This window comes from Eublepharis macularius, chromosome 2, assembly GCF_028583425.1.
Source record: "Eublepharis macularius isolate TG4126 chromosome 2, MPM_Emac_v1.0, whole genome shotgun sequence".
Classification (NCBI taxonomy): Eukaryota; Metazoa; Chordata; class Lepidosauria; order Squamata; family Eublepharidae; genus Eublepharis; species Eublepharis macularius.
In genome coordinates this window covers 118,457,159-118,477,657 of record NC_072791.1, presented here as the reverse complement: position 1 = coordinate 118,477,657, position 20,499 = coordinate 118,457,159, and the positions used below count along the sequence as shown (strand labels likewise).

The 20,499-nt window shown below is 44.4% G+C and overlaps 1 protein-coding gene across 1 annotated transcript in view; it reads left to right on the top strand.

Moving 5' to 3' along the window:
• Positions 1–766: 766 nt before the first annotated feature.
• Positions 767–20,499, top strand: part of TEAD1 (TEA domain transcription factor 1) — a 192,050-nt gene continuing 172,317 nt past the window's right edge. The window contains exon 1 of the mRNA XM_054970616.1: positions 767–1,010. Within this exon, the coding sequence (XP_054826591.1) occupies positions 863–1,010 (148 nt within the window). The 5' untranslated portion in view covers positions 767–862. The remainder of the gene's footprint in view (positions 1,011–20,499) is intronic.

The following is a 20,499-nucleotide window of genomic DNA, read 5'->3' as shown; positions in this document are numbered from 1 at the left end:
TTTTTTGCCATATTCATTAGGCTTACCACAGAGAACTCAGCCTAGTATATCAGGTTTTTGCCTAGAGCACACCTTTGTACCAGCAGTATGTATTCCACAAATACAAGAGAAATACTGAAAAATCTGTGAGTATACTGATGCTAGCAGGTGCTGTCACATTAGGTTATTTCTTATTAAATTGATTCCACATCTGGAAGCCTGTTTTTCCCCTCCTCCATAGCAGACACTTTTCATGAAACAAGAGTAACGTCTGGTCTAGTTTCCTTTTCTTGAGGTTTGTTTTTCTCCGGCACAAACTGTGTCATTCATATAGGTCAAGGGAGGGAATCAGCAATGTGCTGATTTTCTATCTGTGTCAAAACTCCTTGGGCATCTGGAGTGAATTACAAATATAACCATTTTCCCTCCTCTAGCTTCTAGAAGTCTTTATAATGAAGTCAATGGAACCAGCACACCATTTTAAAAAAAAACTGGCATTGTACTCATATATTATTTTGATATGCACATGAAATATGACTAATTAACTCTATACAAGAAGAAGTGGCTGCTTGAACTTGGCTCCACGAGTATATAAGGGTAGTATTTGATGTCCAATCAGATACAATGTTAATATTAATGATGCCACAAAAAAAAGCAAGAAGAGTAGTAAAACTGTACTTATTTTTTTCCTTACAATCACTTCTGTTGTCCTCATTGGTAATATTAGCCAAGGAATATTGACCTGTAATTCTGTGTATTTTTTTAAATCTCCTGTAGGTTTCTTCTCTTAAAGTATCCAGGCTCAGGCTTGGAAAAACCAGCCACCACCATTGAGCCCAGCAGCTGGAGCGGCAGTGAGAGCCCTGCCGAGGACATTGAAAGAATGAGTGACTCTGCAGATAAACCAATTGACAATGATGCAGAAGGTGTCTGGAGCCCAGATATTGAGCAGAGCTTTCAGGAGGCACTAGCTATATATCCCCCTTGTGGGAGGAGGAAAATCATCTTATCTGATGAAGGGAAAATGTATGGTAAGTCATACAGTTGCTCATTGCGTGAAGTCACTGTTCCATACAACTGGAAGTCCAGGTTTTAAAAAATGAAATCCAGAAAAGAATCCTCAGGAATGCGGATCAGATCAGGGGAATGTTGTCTGCTTTATGTCAGGCTCTAATTACTAGAAAGAAGGACCAATCAGTATAAAGGAAGGGTGAATGCAGTTATTGATGGTTTGGCTTTTATTATAAGAAGTATAGCAAAAGTTCATTTCTTTGATGAAAAGCAGCTCTTCATCAGGAAAACCATAAATAGACTATAAGGTAGGATATATTATTTTAAATACTCAAACTCCTGCCCATCATTTTCCTTTCCCCCCATTTTCTATTATGTCAGTGACTAAAATGAAGCTGAACTGTGTTATGGGATTTTTGGTAAAATGGCAGCCTTATGTAATACTTTGTAATCTGCCTTGAGTCTCAGCAAGAAAGGTGGTCTATGAATGAAGTAAGTAAATAAACTTTATATTGATCTTAAAGTCTTTACCAACATTTTTGAGTATTTTCAAACAGAGCAGTGCAGATTAGAAAGACAATATATGAAGTATTTTTAAAGGCTGTTTGCAGTATAAATGCAATTTGAATTTGGCAATGCATTTTTAAGAGATCAGTGAGTTGAGTACACAGTGCTTTACTGCAAACTACTTTTTATTAAGTAGTCCTGACTTCCACAACCTCATTTCAATAAGCAACTGCCGAGTCTTTTCTTCCAGCTTTGCCTGTTATAAATTATCAGATGTGCTGACAACATTTTAGAAATATATTTGATGTTTATCCCATCCAGAGATAAGGTGTTTTTTTTTTAACTTTTTTGTTCCTTCCAAGTTGCTCCAACTAATCTCTGACTGGGGAGACTTAAGCTGCTTTTCCCTTCCCCCTTTTCCTTTCAAAGAAATATTGCTGACTGTAGAGTTTTAGTTCTGGCTTCTCACATTGTGGAAAGCAGATGGCAGGTTGTTGGTTTGCTCTTTATTCTTCCCTAATTACTGAGTGTTTAGCGATTTGGGGGGTGGGGTGGGGAGTATCTTTTGTGCTGTCATGCTTTCCAAGTTACCAGGAATCTGTACCTGATGAATCTTTTTTTCCTCCTGAGTATTAGAGAACTAGTTATTGCTGCACAATTGCAAGTATGTTTCACACAATGGGGTGGTTTGTCTTGAAACACATCCACTTCCCCAGAAAGGATCGGTAGGAATCGGCAGAGCAAACTAGCCTGCACTGTAAGTGGAAAGCAGATGGTACCAGCTGTGTGCCCCCTCCCTCTTCCCCCTGTATTGGTTGAATGATGTAATGGAAACGGGGGGGGGGGTCTTTCTGTGGTGTTGGAGTCTCTCACAGCTTGTCAGTGTCACAGAAAGGCAGAAACAGACCTTAAGGCATTAGTTTGCAGCTGTCATGTGACCCTTGAAGCCAAATGAAATATAGTGTCTGGAAAAATAGGCTGCTGATGAAGAATCTCAGCTGCTTCTGGCAGAAACTTTCTACGGCTTTCTTTTCCTACAGGATATATTTTTTTGGTCATTTGCATCTGGCACTACTGTTTTTCCTCTTCCATAAGCTACCCTAACCCCACTTATATTTCCATTCTTTTTTGATGTAATGATGATCTATTGTAATGATGGCTGTTTATCATCATAAGATTAAAGCAAAACAATTTAGTACAGTTGTGTTCCCTCCAGAAGAACATATATAGGTGCAAAGTTGTGAGCATATGTTTAAAATATCAGTATTCAAAACTTTGTTCTTTACATACACAAAAAAACCCCTCTTCACCAATGGTGCATTTAATTTGCAGTCATAATTTTTACAATATCTCTTGAACATGGAAAACCTTGCAGAATAAGAGAGAGAGAGAGAGAGAGAGAGAGAGAATTTTTTTAAATTTATGGAAGAGAGTCCACAGGGTGTGTGTGTGTGTTTGAATAATTGATATAAAATTACTTAACACTAACTACAAAAGACTGTAAACTGCTGAACTGAGTAAAAAACAAGATATTGAAGAAGTCATAATTTTAAAGGTTATAGTCAATACAACTGCTGAATATGTCTAGCATATATTTTTTATAACATTAGAATACAGAACCACTTTATGTTGATGTTTTTAAAAAGCTTTTGTCATGTTGAGATGGCATTTTACGTTATTTCAATTAAATGTCTAGATTGCAGCGGAATTTTAGATTTAAAGAACTACCATCATTCTGGAAAAAATAGTCTGGGGAAATACAGATGACTGTGTTGATAGAATTTGTATCTTGAGTCTCCCTTATTGGATGAACTTGTGTTTTCATTCTTCAAGCTGAGCAACTGCTTTCTAATGTTTGAGGATTTATTGAAAGCACACTATGTTTTTGAGGACTTTATAATAGAGTCTTATGGCCCTAATAGCATAATTGTTCTCCTAGGATTTTGAAATCAAAACAGTGAATGTGTTTTAGATACTGCGTGGCATAATGGAAAGAAAAGGAATACCATTTGCTGGCATCAAGTTTATTTCACTTATGACAGAGAAATTACTGTGTTTTGAAATATCCGCAGACTTCAGGAGGATGCTATAATGTCATGATTGTCCATGAACCATAGAAAAAAGGTCAGCGTATGAACCAGCTAACTTTCTTACTGAAATTGTCTTTAAAAAAGTTGAAGCCTGTGAAAAGTTGTAGAGGGGGTTCTCTTAAGGTGGCGGAGGAAGATGTCGGTCAATTCATGGCCTTCCGCAGACCCTATTGAAGTTGATGGGGCCTGCCCAGGCCCTTCAGGTAGCTAGAGGAGAGGGGAGCTTCCATGGAGATCTATGAAGCCTTCCTGGTATTAAGAAGGATGCTTAACAGTCAAACAGTGCAATCCTATAAACAGAGTTACTCCAGTCTAAGCCTATTGAAATCAACGGGTTTAGATTGGAGTAACTTTGATTAGGATTGCACTGGAAGTCGAGGATTCGGTTTCGTTTTCGCAGCCATGTCGGACGCTCCTCTCGGCAGGTCCGAGAGGAAGCGGCCGAGCCGCCTGGCCGGGTGGCTGATCTGCAAAGGTTAGCCCCCAGACTCTCAGGCAGGGAGTCTGAGTCCGGGACGCGCCGGGAAGAGCCCTCTGACAGATCGAGGCAGGGGGTAAATCGCCCGTTTGTCCCTATGGAGGCCGGCAGACGAGCGCGGCACCCAGTGTGCTGCCGGGCTATTGAAAACGGCAAGGAGCAGGATTAGGCGAAAAGCCTGTAAGTAAGCGAATCCCTTCTGTTACTACAAGCGCTGTGAGGAGTGGTGGGGTCTGAAGGTTAGAAGACTTGGATTTTTCCCCCCTCATAGAGTCTCGGAAGATTGGCGGTTTCCCCCCCCCCCTAAAATGGCAGCAAGAAAGCAGAGTCCTTCTCTTGGCAAGTCTTGGCCTTGCAGAGGGGCGAGACGCTTGAAGAACTGGTTAAAAGAGCGGTTATGGAAGCCATAAAACCCTTTGTTGACAAGCTGAATGAAACAGATCAAAGGGTGGGCTTAATTGAAAGCGATGTGAAAGCCATTAAAGAAGCAGCGGGGGGGGGCAGAGAAGTCTGCCCGGGAAAGTGCGTCACTTACGAGAGCAACGAACAGGGAATTAAAGTTGGTGGAAAACCAGCTGATCGGACTGCAAGTGGAGCGAACACAAACCATTTTGCGTCTCCAGAATGTTACGGAGGAGGAAAAAGAGGATTTATGGGATCTCGCCTCGGAACTTCTAGCGACACCCGCGAGGGCAACTAAAGAAGAAGTGAAAAGCGCCATTTTGGGAGTCCGTCGGGCATCTTCAAAATATGCAACGAAGCGGCAGCTGCCTCGCGAGATTGTTATCGAGTTTTCATCTAGGAGGGTCCGGGACAGTATCCTATATAATTCATACAACGCGGAATTGGACTTTCTGGGAAATAAAGTCAAGATATTGAAGGACGTTCCATTTTTAGTGCGGAAGAAAAGATTTAAGTACAAGATGTTGGCAGCTCTTTTGAGGGAACGGGATATAAAGTACAAATGGCTACTCCCGGAAGGAATCGGGTTTAGTTATAAAGATAAAGCTTACAAGATTAATTCAGAAGATCAGCTAAGGGATTTTGTGGATATAAATCCAGAATTTGGACCAGATACCAAGCAAAAAGAAGAGGATCCGAAGCCTGAAGGGAGGGGGGAGGCAATGAGCGCTCCGGCGGTAGCTGCGCAGAGGGAATTGCGCCCGAGGCCCAGGGGAGGGAAAAAGATTTAATTTGAGCTGTAATTTGTAATTTGTATGATCAACCACTCCGTGACTATCTTATTAAGCTATTTTTTTTACTGTGGCAGTATGAAGGGAAAGCATTGAAACGTAGTGTTTAGTGTTTGTAGATTACCTTCCCCTTTTTCTCCACCCCCCCTTCCCTTTCTCTTTTTTCTCCTTTCCTTCCCATCCCTTGTGCTATTGTAGTCTTTTGTAGTTACTGTTTTGTAGGGTATGTATGTAGTAGTTTTGTATGTTAGATATTGAAAAATAAAAAATATTATAAAAAAAAAAAGGATTGCACTGGAAGTCCTGTGACCCTGAATAGTGGGAGTGCAAAGAAATGCACATGGTAACAGGCAGCCATTTGTTACGGCTGCTGCACAACATAATTATTTGATCACAGAAATTTCTGTTGGCTCCTGAATTATGAACCTTTCTCTACATGTTGATGCATAGGGCTGCCAGCTACTGAAATAAAAAATTCTGTTGCCTGGGTGCTGCCTTAGCTGGGTACAGCCTTACCTGTGGATCACTTTGGGAAAACCTAGAGAGAACTTGGGACCAGAGCCCAACAGAAGTTTAATAATCACTTAAGGCTTAGTAATTTATTTATTTATTCACACCTCACTTTTCTCTCCAATAGGGATCCGAAACAAATTTCATTGTTTACCTCTTCTCAGTTTTATACTCACAACAACCCTTTAAGGTGGGTTAGACTGAGAGTGTGTAACTGTCCCAAGGTCACCAAGCAAGCTTCCATGGCAGAGAAGAGATTTGAACCTGGGTTTTCCAGATTCTAGTCTGATGTTCTAACCACTACATCTTGCTTGATGTCAAGTGTACAGCTTGAAAAAGTAGATTGGGGAAGTAGAGGAACCTGGAACTTGCTTCTTTGGTAATAGGACCTAAAGTAAAACAGCAGCAGCAGTACCCCGCCCCCCCCCACACACAATTTGTTGACTGACAACCCAAGTCATGTGCACTCATGTATGTACATGAAAAAGGTTACTATGAAGGAGGCTATCTGAATACTACTCTACTGTTTTTCAGAAGGTATCCAGATAGTTGGAGGAAGGTGCTTTTTGCATCCTGTAGTATGACCTTTGCCCGTTGATGGTAACCAGGATCATAGTATAGCAATATATGTTAAAGTCAGACATGAAACTGTAAACCACTGAAGATCTTTAAGTATTGGGGAAATAAGCTCCCAATGACCAGTAGGAATAATCTAACTACCATGGTTTGGTCCAGCAGATTTTCCAAGCAGTCCTAAGAGGCAGCCCCATATATAATGATTACAATAATTAACTCAGTATACCAGTACATGCATAACTGTACTGTATGTGATTTTTAAGTGTCCATTATGCAGCGCTTTCTGCAACTACTAGTTTGGTTAAAAATTTGTATTTAAATATATCAGTTGCTTTGAAAACTGTAACTTCCTCACTGTATTAATCAAGGATTTTCTCTTTTCACTAAAAACTAGATTCTCTTTTGTTGCCTCTCTGAGCTAAGCTACAGGAGATGAATTACACGAGGACGTGCACGTGAAAGGAGTTGCAATGTTAGCTGGGAAGCTGAGTTTTAAAAGCGATTGGAAGGCTCTGTCAGTTTCCCCTCTCTACAGAGCCAGCAAAGATCACTCCTCAGAGGGTTTGCTAATTTCGTTGTTGCCTCCCCAAGGCTCTGTCAGTTTCACCTCCCCTTCTAGGAAGTAAAGAGGAAATAAACAAACCCTCTGAGGAGTGATCTTTGCTGTCTCTGTAGAGAGGGGATCCTTCCTGGCTAACTCAGCTTCCTGGCTAACATTGCGACTCCCTTCACGTGAGCGTCCTCGTGTAATTCGTCTCTTGTAGTTTAGCTCTCTGTTTTACAAAATATTATCCCAAATATCAGATTAGATTCTTTCCCACAGCTGTCATGGGGAGGGGCTAAGGGAAAAGGGAAGCCCCAGGTGCCTGTTAAGATGCAACCGATGTGCATCTGTAAATTTAGTGACCCCTTCTTTGAGGGGAAAGTAAGTGTGACCCACTATCTTTCAGCCTAATCTACAGGCTGTTGTAAACATAAGCATACTGTCCTGAACTCCTCGATCCAAGGGTAGGATATATATCTGAGGAGTTGACTAGAGAAATGTGTAGTGCATATAAGGATAAGCTGCTTTTACTAGCTATTGCTAATATCATCTGATTTGTTTTCATATTATGTTTGGGTTGGGTCTAAGTGTGCCAGAGGGCCAGTAGTGGCTCTTAGTGTACCTGACTCTAGATATAACCAAGCACAGATATGTGGAAATAAACAGATGTTGCATAAGCATTGCATAATGATTTCTTGAGAGGCTTTAGGGTTTTCTCAGTGAAGGCCCACATGGACCCCGTGCTGTGTTCCAGGAAAAAAAAAAAGAGGGGATTACTTCTTTTCACCCAGCAGCCAAAACAGGCAACCATCATCTGCCCCTCCTTGCCAAAAAGAATCTGCTGATGCAAATGGTGCCAAGGGCAACAAAAAAACCCAAGACCTAAATAAACTTCAGCAGCACCCCTCACTTTGCAATAATAATTTGTTTGCTTTGACCATGATGGTTCACATCCTAACTTCCAATATTTGGCAGGGAGGGGTGTAGTCAGAAGGAGTATAGTTAATGAAAATTGTGAGTTCTTGCCTCCATAAAGAAACAGTAAATACTATGTTGTGAAAGATCTGACTTTGCACCATATGCGGAATAAAGCCTGTACCTTTTATTGATTAACTGGAGCTTATAACACTGATTTGCCATTATAGAAGCTTCAAAGGTTCTTATACTAGAAAGGGAAACTAAAAGTTCATCTACGGTCTTCCTGTGCAGTCCCACATGGGACCGCGCACGCGCAGGCCTGCCAATACCGGAGATTTTTATAGCTCTAAACCACTAGGGGGCGCTCCAGCCTCCAAACGCGCATGCGCGGCCGTTTTCCTGCCGAAACGGCTCCTAGGAGGCGGAGCACCCCTCTCATACCCTCAGTTTCTCTTTCGCCGCCGATCGTTGAGGTTATTACTCTTCCTTTGTAGCGATGTCTGAGACGGCCTTGTTCAAGCGTTGTGAGACCTGTAACCGCAAAATGACAAGGTCGGATGGTCATTCTATTTGTCTCTACTGCCTTGGAGAAACACACAATATTCAGGCGTGTAAACATTGCCACGCATTTACCTCCAAGGCTAGGGCCGAGCGAGTGGATCGCTTGCATGCCTTCCTTTGGCAGCGTGCAATGTCGGTAGAAGATCCCCCGCCGAAGTCCTCTTCTGCACCGGCTGCACCTTCCCGTCCTCCCTCAGAGACCTCGGGTGCCAAAACTCCGCGTTCCAAGCCGTCCCCGAGTCGTTCGGCCCCGGCTCGGAGTTCATCGGATCCGACAGCCTCGGTTCCGAGACCCGCTCAGAGTCAACCTCCTTCAACTTCGTCGACGGCCCGTACTCCACCTAACCGTGTGGTCCGTGACGACAGGACTCCCTTGGTTCCGAGGACGACCCCGCCGGCACCCCGAGAGATATCGGATCCGAAGGCTTCGGATCCGACTTCGAAGCCGACTGCTGGAACCGATTCTGAAAAGAAAAAGAAGAAGCGTAAACACTCCAGCAAGCATGACAAGGCAGTGTTGGAGACCCTACTTACTTCTTCTTCCTCGGTTCCGACCGGTCCTGCTCCGGCCCCGTCGGAGGGACGCGACGGTTCAACTGACCACCCTCCATCCAAGACTCCTCCGCCGAGGGCGATCCAGGAGGTGGATGTGGCTCCAGTCGAAAGGCCCCCTACACCATCGGGTTGGCCTCGATCGACGTCCTATGAATCGGGCTCGATTCGTTCCGCAAGGAGTCGGCAGGCCCGCTCCTATGGCCGGAGTTCCCCCTGTTCTTATCAGAGCCGTTCTAGAGGTAGTCGGAGTCGGGACGACCCAGGTACCCACTATTATGGTAGAGAGGACTCATACTGCTCGGACTGACGCTATCGGAGAGTCTCCCTGTCACCGTCTCCCAGAGCTGCTTCCTACGCTGGTCGTGATTGAACACCCTGCCCGTCGGAGGTGGTGTCTCCTCGGAGCCGAGCTCGGTACAGCGAATCCCCGTTGTCGGACTCTCCTGAGAGAGAAATTGGGCCCTCGGAGGAGGCTTCCCCAAACGATGATTTTTGAGCCTACAATGAGCTTCTTCAAATAATGGCCAAGGCTCTGGACTTGGAGGTCACGTCAACTGAGTCCAAATTTACCGACAAGATTCTACAGCATATTTATTCGGGGTCTACTCCCTCAATTGCTTTTCCCCTTATTGACGGGTTTGCTGACATTTGGAAGAAACTTCAGTCGAGACCTGCGTCAGCTACGGCTACTAACAGGAAGGTGGAAAACCTTTACAAAACCAAGGATGATGTGCATTACTTCCTTGCAGTGCATCCACCCCTGTCATCACTTGTGACTGAGGAAATGCAGGCTCGCTCTCGCCAGGGTTCCTCTTCGGCTCCGGCTGACAAAGACAGCAGAAAGATTGACAACATGGGTAGGAAGCTGTATACCTCTGCCACGTTTGGCATCAAGGTGGCTAATTATGCAGCCATGATGGCGGCCTACCAATTGTTTTTGTGGAAGAAGGTGGCTTCCTTCCTTCCTAAGATTCCTGAGGAGCAGCGTACTCTGCTTAGGGTCATACAAGAGGAGGCCGTCCGTCTTTCCAGGCATCAGATTAATGCTGGCAGGAGTATGGCGGACACGGCTGCCAGATCCCTTCTCTCATCCGTGGTCCTGCGCAGGTATGCTTGGCTTCGTACAACTGCCCTCCCTGCAGAGACGAGAAACAAAGTGGAGGATTTGCCTTTCGAAGGCACCATGCTGTTTTCAGAAAAGACTGATGAATATCTGTCAAAGAAGAGAACCGATCGCCTGACGGCTCGTTCGTATGGGGTGCTACATCAGGCCCCGCAACAATCCTCTCGTCCGTATTACCGCTCCTTCCAGCGTGGCAGACAACATCGTTATCAGCCCTATCAGGGGTATGCGTACCAGCCACACAGACCCTACCAGAGCCCGCAGTCTGCCTTTGCTAGACGGAGGCAGGGCCAACGTCCTAAGCCTGGCTCCCAGCAACATCAGGCTAAAGACCAGAGCCAATCACACAAACAGTTCTGACAATCACAGGGACCTGATCCCTTTTTTGGGGACAGGCTTAGCGCTTTTTGGAGTTCCTGGTGTTCAATTTGTTCTGATGTTTGGGTTCTTTCCATAATTCAGTTTGGTTATAAAGTTGAATTTGTTGATTTACCCTACTTGTGCCTCCCTGTCTTTTCTTCGGATGTACCACGGTCAGAAATCTTGGGAGAACTCTCAGCTCTATTACAGAAAGGAGCAATAGAGGAGATTCCTGCTGAGTCGGCTGGGTTGGGCTTCTACTCCAACCTGTTCCTGGTGGAAAAGAAGGATGGGGGGCTTAGGCCTATCCTAGACCTCCGGGGCCTAAACAAATATATACGAATCCGGAAATTTAAGATGGTCACATTGCAAATGGTTTTGACCTTACTGCCCCCGTTTTCTTGGTTTGCAGTCCTGGATTTAAAGGACGCCTATTTTCATATTTCTATTTTCCCTGACCATAAATTTTTTTTGCGTTTTACCTATGACCAACGTGTTTTCCAATACAGGGTCTTGCCCTTTGGTTTAGCCACTGCCCCTAGGGTATTCACTAAATGCATGGCGGTGGTAGTGGCCCACTTGCGCCTTTAGGGCTGTTGCATTTTTCCATACCTAGATGATTGGCTCCTGGTGGGACAGTCTGAGGCTGATGTGTCTAATCAGGTGTCTCTCACTCTGGACTTATGTCTACGTTTGGGTCTCTTTGTTAATCAAAAGAAGTCTAAACTGTACCCTGTTCGCTCCATTCAGTTCATAGGGGTGATATTGGACGGTGTGCGTAATGCAGGTTTCTTGCCTGCAGAGCGCGCCTCGAAGATCAAGAGGCTCATTTCAGTGTCGTTTTCAGTCTGCTAAGCTTATTCAGACCCTGTTGGGTTGCATGGCTTCTACGACTGCAGTGGTCCCTTTGGCCAGGCTGTTTATGCGACCTCTCCAACTATGGTTTAATTCAGCTTTTTCCCCGAGCCGTGATTCCCAGAATAGGAGATTGTCAGTCCCTAGACGGGTGGTGTCCTCTTTGGACTGGTGGTTAGAGGATTCTAACCTATTTGAAGGGGTGGAGTTTGGGCATCGCCAAATCCACTTATCTGTCACATCAGATGCCTCACTATTTGGCTGGGGAGCTCACTGTGAGGGAGCTTATGCTCATGGGTTATGGTCTGAGTCAGAACGTGTGGAGCACATTCATGTTCTTGAATTGAGAGCAATCTTTTATGCTCTGATCTCCTTTTCAGGTGCTGTCCAGAACAAGTCCATCCAGGTCCTGACAGACAACATGACGGCGATGTTCTATGTCAACAAACAAGGGGGCATGGCGTCTGTGGCACTATGCACCGAAGCGATGAGGCTTTGGAAGTGGGCTATAGATCATGCTGTATGGTTACATGCTGTTCACATCCCAGGGGTAGAGAATTCTATGGCAGATCATTTGAGCAGAATCCAAGGGGACAACCACGAGTGGTCCCTTCAGGACAAGTATCTTGCCCCGATCTTTTCCAGGTGGGGGGATCCAGAGCTGGACCTCTTTGCGACAGTGGAGAATCGCAAGGTTCCATGTTTTTGCTCCAGGGGAGGCATAGGCCTAGGATCACGTGGGGACGCATTTCAACTAAGTTGGTCAGGTCCTCTGTGTTATGCCTTTCCCCCATTCCTGCTTCTAGCCAGGGTCCTCAGCAAGATCCAGAGGGACAAGGTGTCAGTCATCCTGGTGGCTCCGTTTTGGCCAAGGCAACCCTGGTTTCACTCCCTCCTGAGTCTGCAGAATCAGTCGATCAGTCTCCCGATGGTTCCAGACCTTCTGTCCTGCGACGGAGTGTTTCATCACGACATCGGGAAACTCAAACTGACGGCGTGGCTGATCAGACCGGGAGTGCCTTTTCATCGGCAGTAACGCACATCTTGCTTAATGCTAGACGCCTGTCTACGAGACAGTCCTATGCTTTGAAGTGGGACAAATTTTTGGCCTGGTGTCGACAGCGGGCCTTGGACCCTTTTTTGGCTCCCCTCTCTGACATTTTAGAATTTTTGTGCGAGGTTAAACAGAAGGGTCTGTCTAATAGTTCAGTTAAGGTTTATTTGGCAGCTATCTCTGCCTTTCATCCTCCTATTGACAAGAAATCTGTGTTTTCCCACTATTCTGCACGGTTGTTTTCACGAGGATTGAATAATTTGTTTCCCCCTATTTGGGCTCTGATTCCACAATGGTCGTTGCCTTTAGCTTTGGCTCACCTGATGTCCAAACCGTTCGAGCCTTTGGCCTCTTGCCCGTTGCGTTTTTTATCCATGAAGGTAGCCTTTTTAGTTGCGGCCACCTCAGCTAGAAGAGTGGGAGAGTTGGCGGCATTATCTTGCGAACCGCCTTATTTGAAGCTACACCCTGAGAAAGTTGTTCTTCGTACCAAAGTAGAGTTCTTACCTAAGGTGGTGTCTCGTTTTCATCTGTCCCAGGAGCTGATACTGCCAGTTTTCTTTCCGGTTCAGACCTCAGAGGCAGAGAAAGCTCTTCATTCCCTGGATGTCCGCAGGGCCATTCTGTTTTATTTAGATAGGGTTAAATCTTTTAGGCTTGATTCTAATTTATTTGTTTGTTTTGCGGGACAGAATAAAGGGAGACGGGCTACGTCCCAGACTATCTCGAGGTGGGTGGTCCAGACTATTTTGACTTGTTATTCTGCTGCTAACTTACCTTGCCCTTTGGAAGTGCGTGCCCATTCCACCAGGTCCCAGGCGTCGTCTGCGGCTCTCCTCAGAGGTGTTCCTCTTCACGACATCTGTAGAGCGGCGACGTGGGCCTCGGCGGATACCTTTGTGAAACATTATGTGCTGGACATCCTGGATAGAAAGGAGACAGCGGTGGGCACAGCGGTTCTCCATTCCATCTTTGTATGATGCTTTGGTGTCACTTCCACCCAGGTATTAAGCTTTGTAATCTTCCCATGTGGGACTGCACAGGAAGACCGTAGATGAAAAACAGGTTTTACTTATCATAACTGTTGTTCATCTAGGTCTTCCGTGCAGGCACACATGCCCTCCCTCCTTCCCCGCTAACTCTCTTGGTACTTACCTTGCAGGGGGCGGCGAAAGAGGAACTGAGGGTATGTGAGGGGCGCTCCGCCTCCTAGGAGCCGTTTTGGCGGAAAAAACGGCCATGCATGCGCGTTTGGAGGCTGGAGCGCCCCCTAGTGGTTTAGAGCTATAAAAATCTCGGGTATCGGCAGGCCTGCGCATGCGCAGTCCCATGTGTGCCTGCACGGAAGACCTAGATGAACAACAGTTATGGTAAGTAAAACCTGTTTTTGTCCCTGGGATGGGTACAGTACATTTCCAGGCTCCCCCTTTCCACATTTGGTCACTGTCTACGTGGCACCTAGCTCAGTTGGGCAGATTTGGCTCAGTATAGCCATTGAAGGTCAAATGCACTTTCAACCATTGAACAGGGCCCATTTAGAAGTTATGAGCAAGTAGTTTGTAGCTATACTTTTCCAATACAGTATTTAATTATTTAGGATCTTTCCCAAAAGGTATTATCTAACAGTTCACTGCTAGAAAATAGAACCAAACTTGTAACGGTTATTAATATGACTTTCCCCCGTACTTTTGTCCTGTTTTTTGAGTTTAAGGTCTACTACCTGGGGATAATTAACCCTTAACCACTAGCAATTCATACCTTATTAATGAATAGCATCAAATAGCAGCTTTGGAAAGAGGAACGCAGCCCTTTAAATCAAGCACTCAACTTTGCCTTTGAGAAGTATTCATTGCATGAGAAATTTTAGTGATCTGACGTATTGGATCATAAGAAGTATTGTTTAAAGTATATAACATCATTTTTGAGAATAAATATCTTTATGGAATTATTTTATTCATAAAAATGAGTAGGATTTTTTTTTTAGCTCTGACAATAAAATTGAGATATTAAATTATGTTGGCTGATCTGTATTTGTGCTTAGGTGAAGCTGTTAGCCTTTTTTGATGTTGACAGTAGAGTTGTTTCTAGTGTGAACCTCCTTATTGGCAGGACACTTGCCTGCACATGTCTCCACTTCACAAAGGATTGTATTTGGGAAAGGTCCTAAGAATGAATACTACAGAAATTCTGTAGGGAAATTCAGTTCATATTGTTCTTTAGCCTAAGCCAGATAAGTTACACAGAAAACATGTTACTTTTTGATTTGATAGTTGGTTTGAATTTTGGCTTCATGTCACTTTGGACATTATACCAGAACTATGCAGACTTAGAAAACATAAGTCAGTTAAGAGAAATTCATGGATTAGGCTAGCACAGGTGGGAGATACCATTTATTCTGATTCATTTAGGAGAGTGCGGCTATCCCAGCAGCAGCGTCGCTGCTTGAGCTGGGAGCCAATCGTTGCAGCCCTGCCTGGAGGAAAGGAGACAGGCTCCCTTCCTGGGCATCCAGGGCTTTGGCCAGGGGCGGAGCCACGAGCCTTTTGCAGGTGGCTCCGCTTCCCCCCCCCCTGGCTGCAGTTGCAAAAAGCGCTCGGAGGACGAGGCAGCATTTTCCCGGATGGCTACACCCGGGGCTTTGGGGCTCGCCCAGGCAGGTCAAGGCGGAGGTCCAGAGATGACCCCGTGGCTTGACCTGTACCGCTTAGTTGGCCCTTGCCTTGTTTATGTTAATGGTCATTTTAATAAACGGCCCTTTAATTCCAAGCCTGTGTCTGTCTCTTCATTCCGGCTGGGGTTGCAATGCGGCTATCCCAGCAGCAGCATAGCTGCTTGAGCTGGGAGCCGATCGCTGCAGCCCTGCCCGGAGGAAAGGAGACAGGCTCCCTTCCCTGGCATCTGGGGCTTTGGCTGGGGGCAGAGCCACGAGCCTTTTGCAGGTGGCTCCGCTTTTCCCCTGGATGCAGTTGCAAAAGCGCTCGGCCCACCCACCTCTCCCTGTTTTTAGTGCAGGATTAGCCGGCTGCTGTGGCAGAGCCTGGTAGGAATTTTTTACCCCTTTTCTCTGATTGGCTATGGGGAAATGGGTTTTTCCGCCTACCTTGCACTAACAGCAGTGTTGAGGTGTTTAAGTGGTAGTGCTGTTGGGTATGTCACTGGCAGGAGAGTTTTGGGAATAGGGTGCAGGCCGGTGAGCACCCAGTGGCGCTTCCCCATGGGTGGGGTACAGGGTCTGCCATTAGTGCGGTATGCTGGTGGCGGCTACCATAACACAGGCAGGTGCCTGTGGGGATCTCCAGGCACAAGGCCTTCCCTCATGCTGTATGGCTGGGGCATTAGGTGCTTGATGGAGGGATCCCTTGCTTGGCTGGCCAGGTTGCAGCCATTCAAGGGATGGCCTACACCCGGGGCTTTGGGGCTCACCCAGACAGGTCAAGGCGGAGGTCTGGAGTTGACCCCATGGCTTGACCTGTACCACTTAGTTGGCCCTTGCCTTGTTTATGTTAATGGTCATTTTAATAAATAATCCTTTAATTCCAAGCCTGTGTCTGTCTCTTCACTCCGGTTGGGGTTGCAACTGAGTACAAAGGATGGCTGAACAGCAGAAATTTAATGAAAAAAGTGTTTTCCCAAGGAAATTGTAATCTGAGCATCTCTTGTACCTGATTACTGGTCTCAGATATGTGTTTCTGTTCCTGAAATAAAAATGCTGCTCTTGAAGATGCCAATTTTGCATTGCTTGTATAAGGCATCAGTATTGTAAAATCTTCATTCATAGGCAAAATCCTTGCTCAATGATTTGTATGCCCCTTTTTTAAAAAATAAAAAACTGCCGTAATTGTCTAATACTCTGTTAAATGTATAGAGATTTTATTGTTGGGTTTAACTCCAAGAAGTTCCCTTTTCATTACTACCTCTATAAAGATGTAAGTCATAAAGTTTGCACAGTATTAAGGGCATGTATATCCGAATCCAGCAGTAGTACTGGGAGAGATGAAATACCAGATGTGAGGTATTGGGTTGCATGTTTATCCAACTGTTACTGCAATCATTGTACAAAGATGTAGGCTTGCAATTTCTGTCTCACAGCAACATACACAAACTATACCTCAGAGCTGGGGCCCCTGTGATAGTAGCTGGTGGATGTGAGGCTATACACAAAACTGTCTAAGCAAACTCTTGCAAACCCATGGTAGCTGTTTGCAGATAGCATTGCAACATTTTATTGTTGTCACCTATTCTGCCTTGAAGGAGGTTAGAGAGTAATGTAGATGGTTGCCTCCCTCTTTTATTCACATTAATCCTGTGAGGTAGATCAGAGAGACCAAATTACTTTTCTGAGACAACTCAGCAATTTTCATTGCTGAGCAGGAATTTAAACCTCCCTTCTGCAGTTCCAAGTCTAGTTTGGTATCTCTGACTCTGTCTGCACCAGCTCAGAGCATACTGGCTATAATGTGGTGACCCATATCTGTGTATGAAACCAGAGAATTCATCAGTGCATATATAATGAATTTGCTAAATAGCTGATCTAGGCAGCAATCTTGACCTGTAGTGTTCTATATGTTGTTCTTTCTGGTTAACTGAAAATTTAAATAGTGCTTAAGTGGGCATCTGTCACTTGGTAGTAGCATTACTACTTATATTATAGGAACATTGTTCAGAGGCAGAAGCTGCTATGTTGCCTTTTGTGGCAAGAACAAATGAAATCTAATAGCTCATGTTAGAACAGACAGTGCTGGAGATGAAAAAGTGTACTGTATGTGCAAGAAGTCAGGAAACAAACCCCCTCCCTTGAGTTCTTTCAGCATCCTCTCTGTGTGTGCCTGCAGTAGCCATGCTACAAGGGATTTAAAGTGAATCTGCTCATTTTAGCCGTTTGAATATTATCTCTTGTAATAATTAATTGAACAGTGATCTATGAGCTCTTGTTATGAAAGTTGTGGGAGACTATGAATGAGGAAAATTGATTCTGGCCTAGTCGAAAAATATTGGCATTGAAGTGTTTCACCGGAGCATGTGTTAAAAGGATGCTGAGTTTAATTTAAACTATTCCAGACACAGTTTTTCTGCCACAGAAGTTAATTTTACTGTTTTAAGTCATCAAACTTGATCTTTAAGCTTTTATAATTGTGAGTCTTTGGAAAAGAAAGCTAACTAATAGTGCGTTGAGATGCACTGGAATGTTGAATGGGAAATCAGCAGTCCCAAATCAGAGTTCAGAAAGGTGTGTTAGACACAGGCTGCTGGATATCATTAATGGAACTTCTCTTCAAATGCAAACAAGATGAGATCCACCTAATAGATTTGCAGTATAACTACAAAGAGATTTGTGGCATCTTAAAAATTAACAAATTTATTGAGGCATGAAGTTCCTTGAGCTGGATTTCACTTTGCCTGTTGCATGAGGTTAGTCACTTGGCTGAGGGTACATATAAGGGTACAAACAGAAGGAGAAGGAGGGATGAAGTTATTACAAACACTGGCCAGGAGATCCAACTTTCCATGCCTAGGGATGTTAAATTACATTGCACAAACAAGATTCAGTCAAGAGTAAATAATCCAACTAGAGTGGGTGTGAGCCACGTCCAAATGTTGAGAAATTGGCAAAGTAAAATGGAAAAGGGCAGTTACATTCTCTCATGAGCTAACGCCTCCCAGTCAGTATTGAGTATGAGCTTGATTGTGTTAAATCTTTATATCAATTCATACACACAGTTTCTTGATATCACTATTTAAATGCAAAACATTACAGGTCACTTCACTTTTCCAAACCCCGTCCAGTGATGGCTCATCCCATCCACTGTGTCAGTGGAGCCCTACCTCAGCACCTCCTGGGTTGCCCAAGATGGGCTTGACAATGTGACTGGCTCCACCTGGCTTCCAAATTCAGTTACTTAACTCAGGTTATGTAGCTATGCCTTGCTGTTTTGCGGGTACATCCTGGTTGGGATGGTGCAGCTGCCAGCTGTGTATGTAGGAGACATTGTAAGTGCTGGAGAGGTCTTAGCTGGGAGCTAAAGATATGCACTCTAGTTTTAAGAAAGTTATATAAATCCTGCTGGTGTCTGCCTGTGTGTTTGAAGGACTGGACCAGTTACAGAACTGAGCTGTAGGTATGGTATGGAAACATCTAGGTAATTATAATGGTCAGTTGTCTTACTGTCCAGAAAATGATTAGTGCAGACACTAATCCAGGCTGAAGTTGATGATGGAAATTATTAAAGCTGTAGTGTAGTAAAGAGTCCAGTAGCACCTTTAAGACTAACCAACTTTACTGTAGCATAGGCTTTCAAGAACCACAGTTCTCTTCATCAGATGCAATGTAAAGCTGCAGTGTAATTTCTTGAAGATCTCCTTTCCAGATGTTAAAATTGCACATATATCTCAAGTAGAGGAAAGGCATTAAGCTGTGGAAATGAATTATAAGACTATAAACACATTGTCATTCAGTGGCTCCATACTGGCATCCACAGCACAGCTATTGTCTTAAAAATACAAATTGCCTCCAAATCTAAATTATTGCTGAGGACAAAACCACAAAATTGACAGGTGTACTGTGGCATCAGGGATGGCATTTTTAATGGTATGTAGTCCATCTTTGTATGAAATGTTAATGTATAGTAATTTGATTCCAGATCCTGGGTGACCCAAATGGTGTGTTCCAGAATATCAAAATACAATGCAAGTTTCTCAGAAAGTTAGTAGCATCCCAGAAACAATTATTAGTCTTGGTAGTATAGGGCCTGAGGATAGAGTCTACATCCCTGCAGTGAGTGTGCCAGCTCCTGAGAACGTGGTCCATCCAAAACTCTTTACCTTGTGGATCGTGGTTGGACTGCAAGGGAACAGTGACCATGGAGCTACCAAATTCAGTATGCATGCAAGCAGTAAGTTGCCTGTATTTTGTGTGGCTTAGATGGGACAAAAGAATAGTCCCTTAAGATAGGACAAACTTGTTTGCCTGGCTTAGTTTGTGACTGGGTAAATGAACAATATTGCTGCATGAGTTATGCCCATTGTAACATGCATTGGGGTGGATGCAGCCAACTTATCTTGTTGAATTCCCTTTCTTAATCCAGTCTGTGTAATATGTGACTTTCGTCTGTACAGGTCCCATGGTCCCTATCATTTTGGGTGGTCAAGGTAGACCTCCCCGCTTTTCACAAGTGGGAATGCTGATTGGATCCAGCCCTATTGATAAAAGATGTTTATACCCACTTTTGTTCCTGCTGGGGACCTTAAGTGGCTTAAAACATTGTTTTCTGCTCTTCTGTTTTATCCCATAACTACTACTCTTTGAGATAAGTTGTGTTGAAAGTGACTGCCTCAATTTTAAAGAATTAGCTACCAGTTTATTTGCAAGTTCAATCCAAGATGCTGGTTTTCAAGTTCAGTCCAAGGTGTCTTTAATGGCCTAGGACCTCCATATGACCCTGTGTGCTAGCTATAGTCTACAGATACTCCTTAAAGGTGGCTTGCTTGGCATCTGACAAGGAGCCATTTTGTATGTATGTGTGTATGAGGCTGTTCCTACTTTATGGAATGGGCTGCTTCCCAAGGCGAGTGGAACACTATCCTTGGAAACCTTTAGGAGACCTGCTTTATTCACTAGAGCTTAAAGGTGAGGGTAGGTCAACCAGTTGTGAGGTAACACATAAAGGGAAATATCTGGGGATAGAATTAACTGCAAAGAATATTGATTTATTCAAGAACAATTACGAGAAGCTGTGGCAGCAAATAGATAGAGATATGATTAAATGGAATACCAAATTGGGAGGGGTAGCAAACACCCAAGAAGATAGAATTAAAATTCAACAAGACCTGAATACTCTGGAGAAGTGGGCAGCTGTGAATAGGATGCAATTCAACAAAGACAAGTGCACAGTATTACATCTGGGCCACAAAAATGAGAAGCACAAATACTGGATGGGGGGGGGGATACACTTCTGGGCAGTAGTATATGTGAAAGGGATCTTGGGGTAAGAGTGGACTGTAAACTGAATATGAGCAGTCAGTGTGATGCGGTGGCAAAAAAAGGCTAATTCAATCCTGGGTTGTATCAAAGGGGCCATAGCGTCGAAATCGCAGGAGGTCATAGCCCCTCTCTATACTGCCTTGGTCAGGCCACACCTGGAGTATTGTGTGCAGTTCTGGAGGCCTCACTTCAAAAAAGGATGTGGAC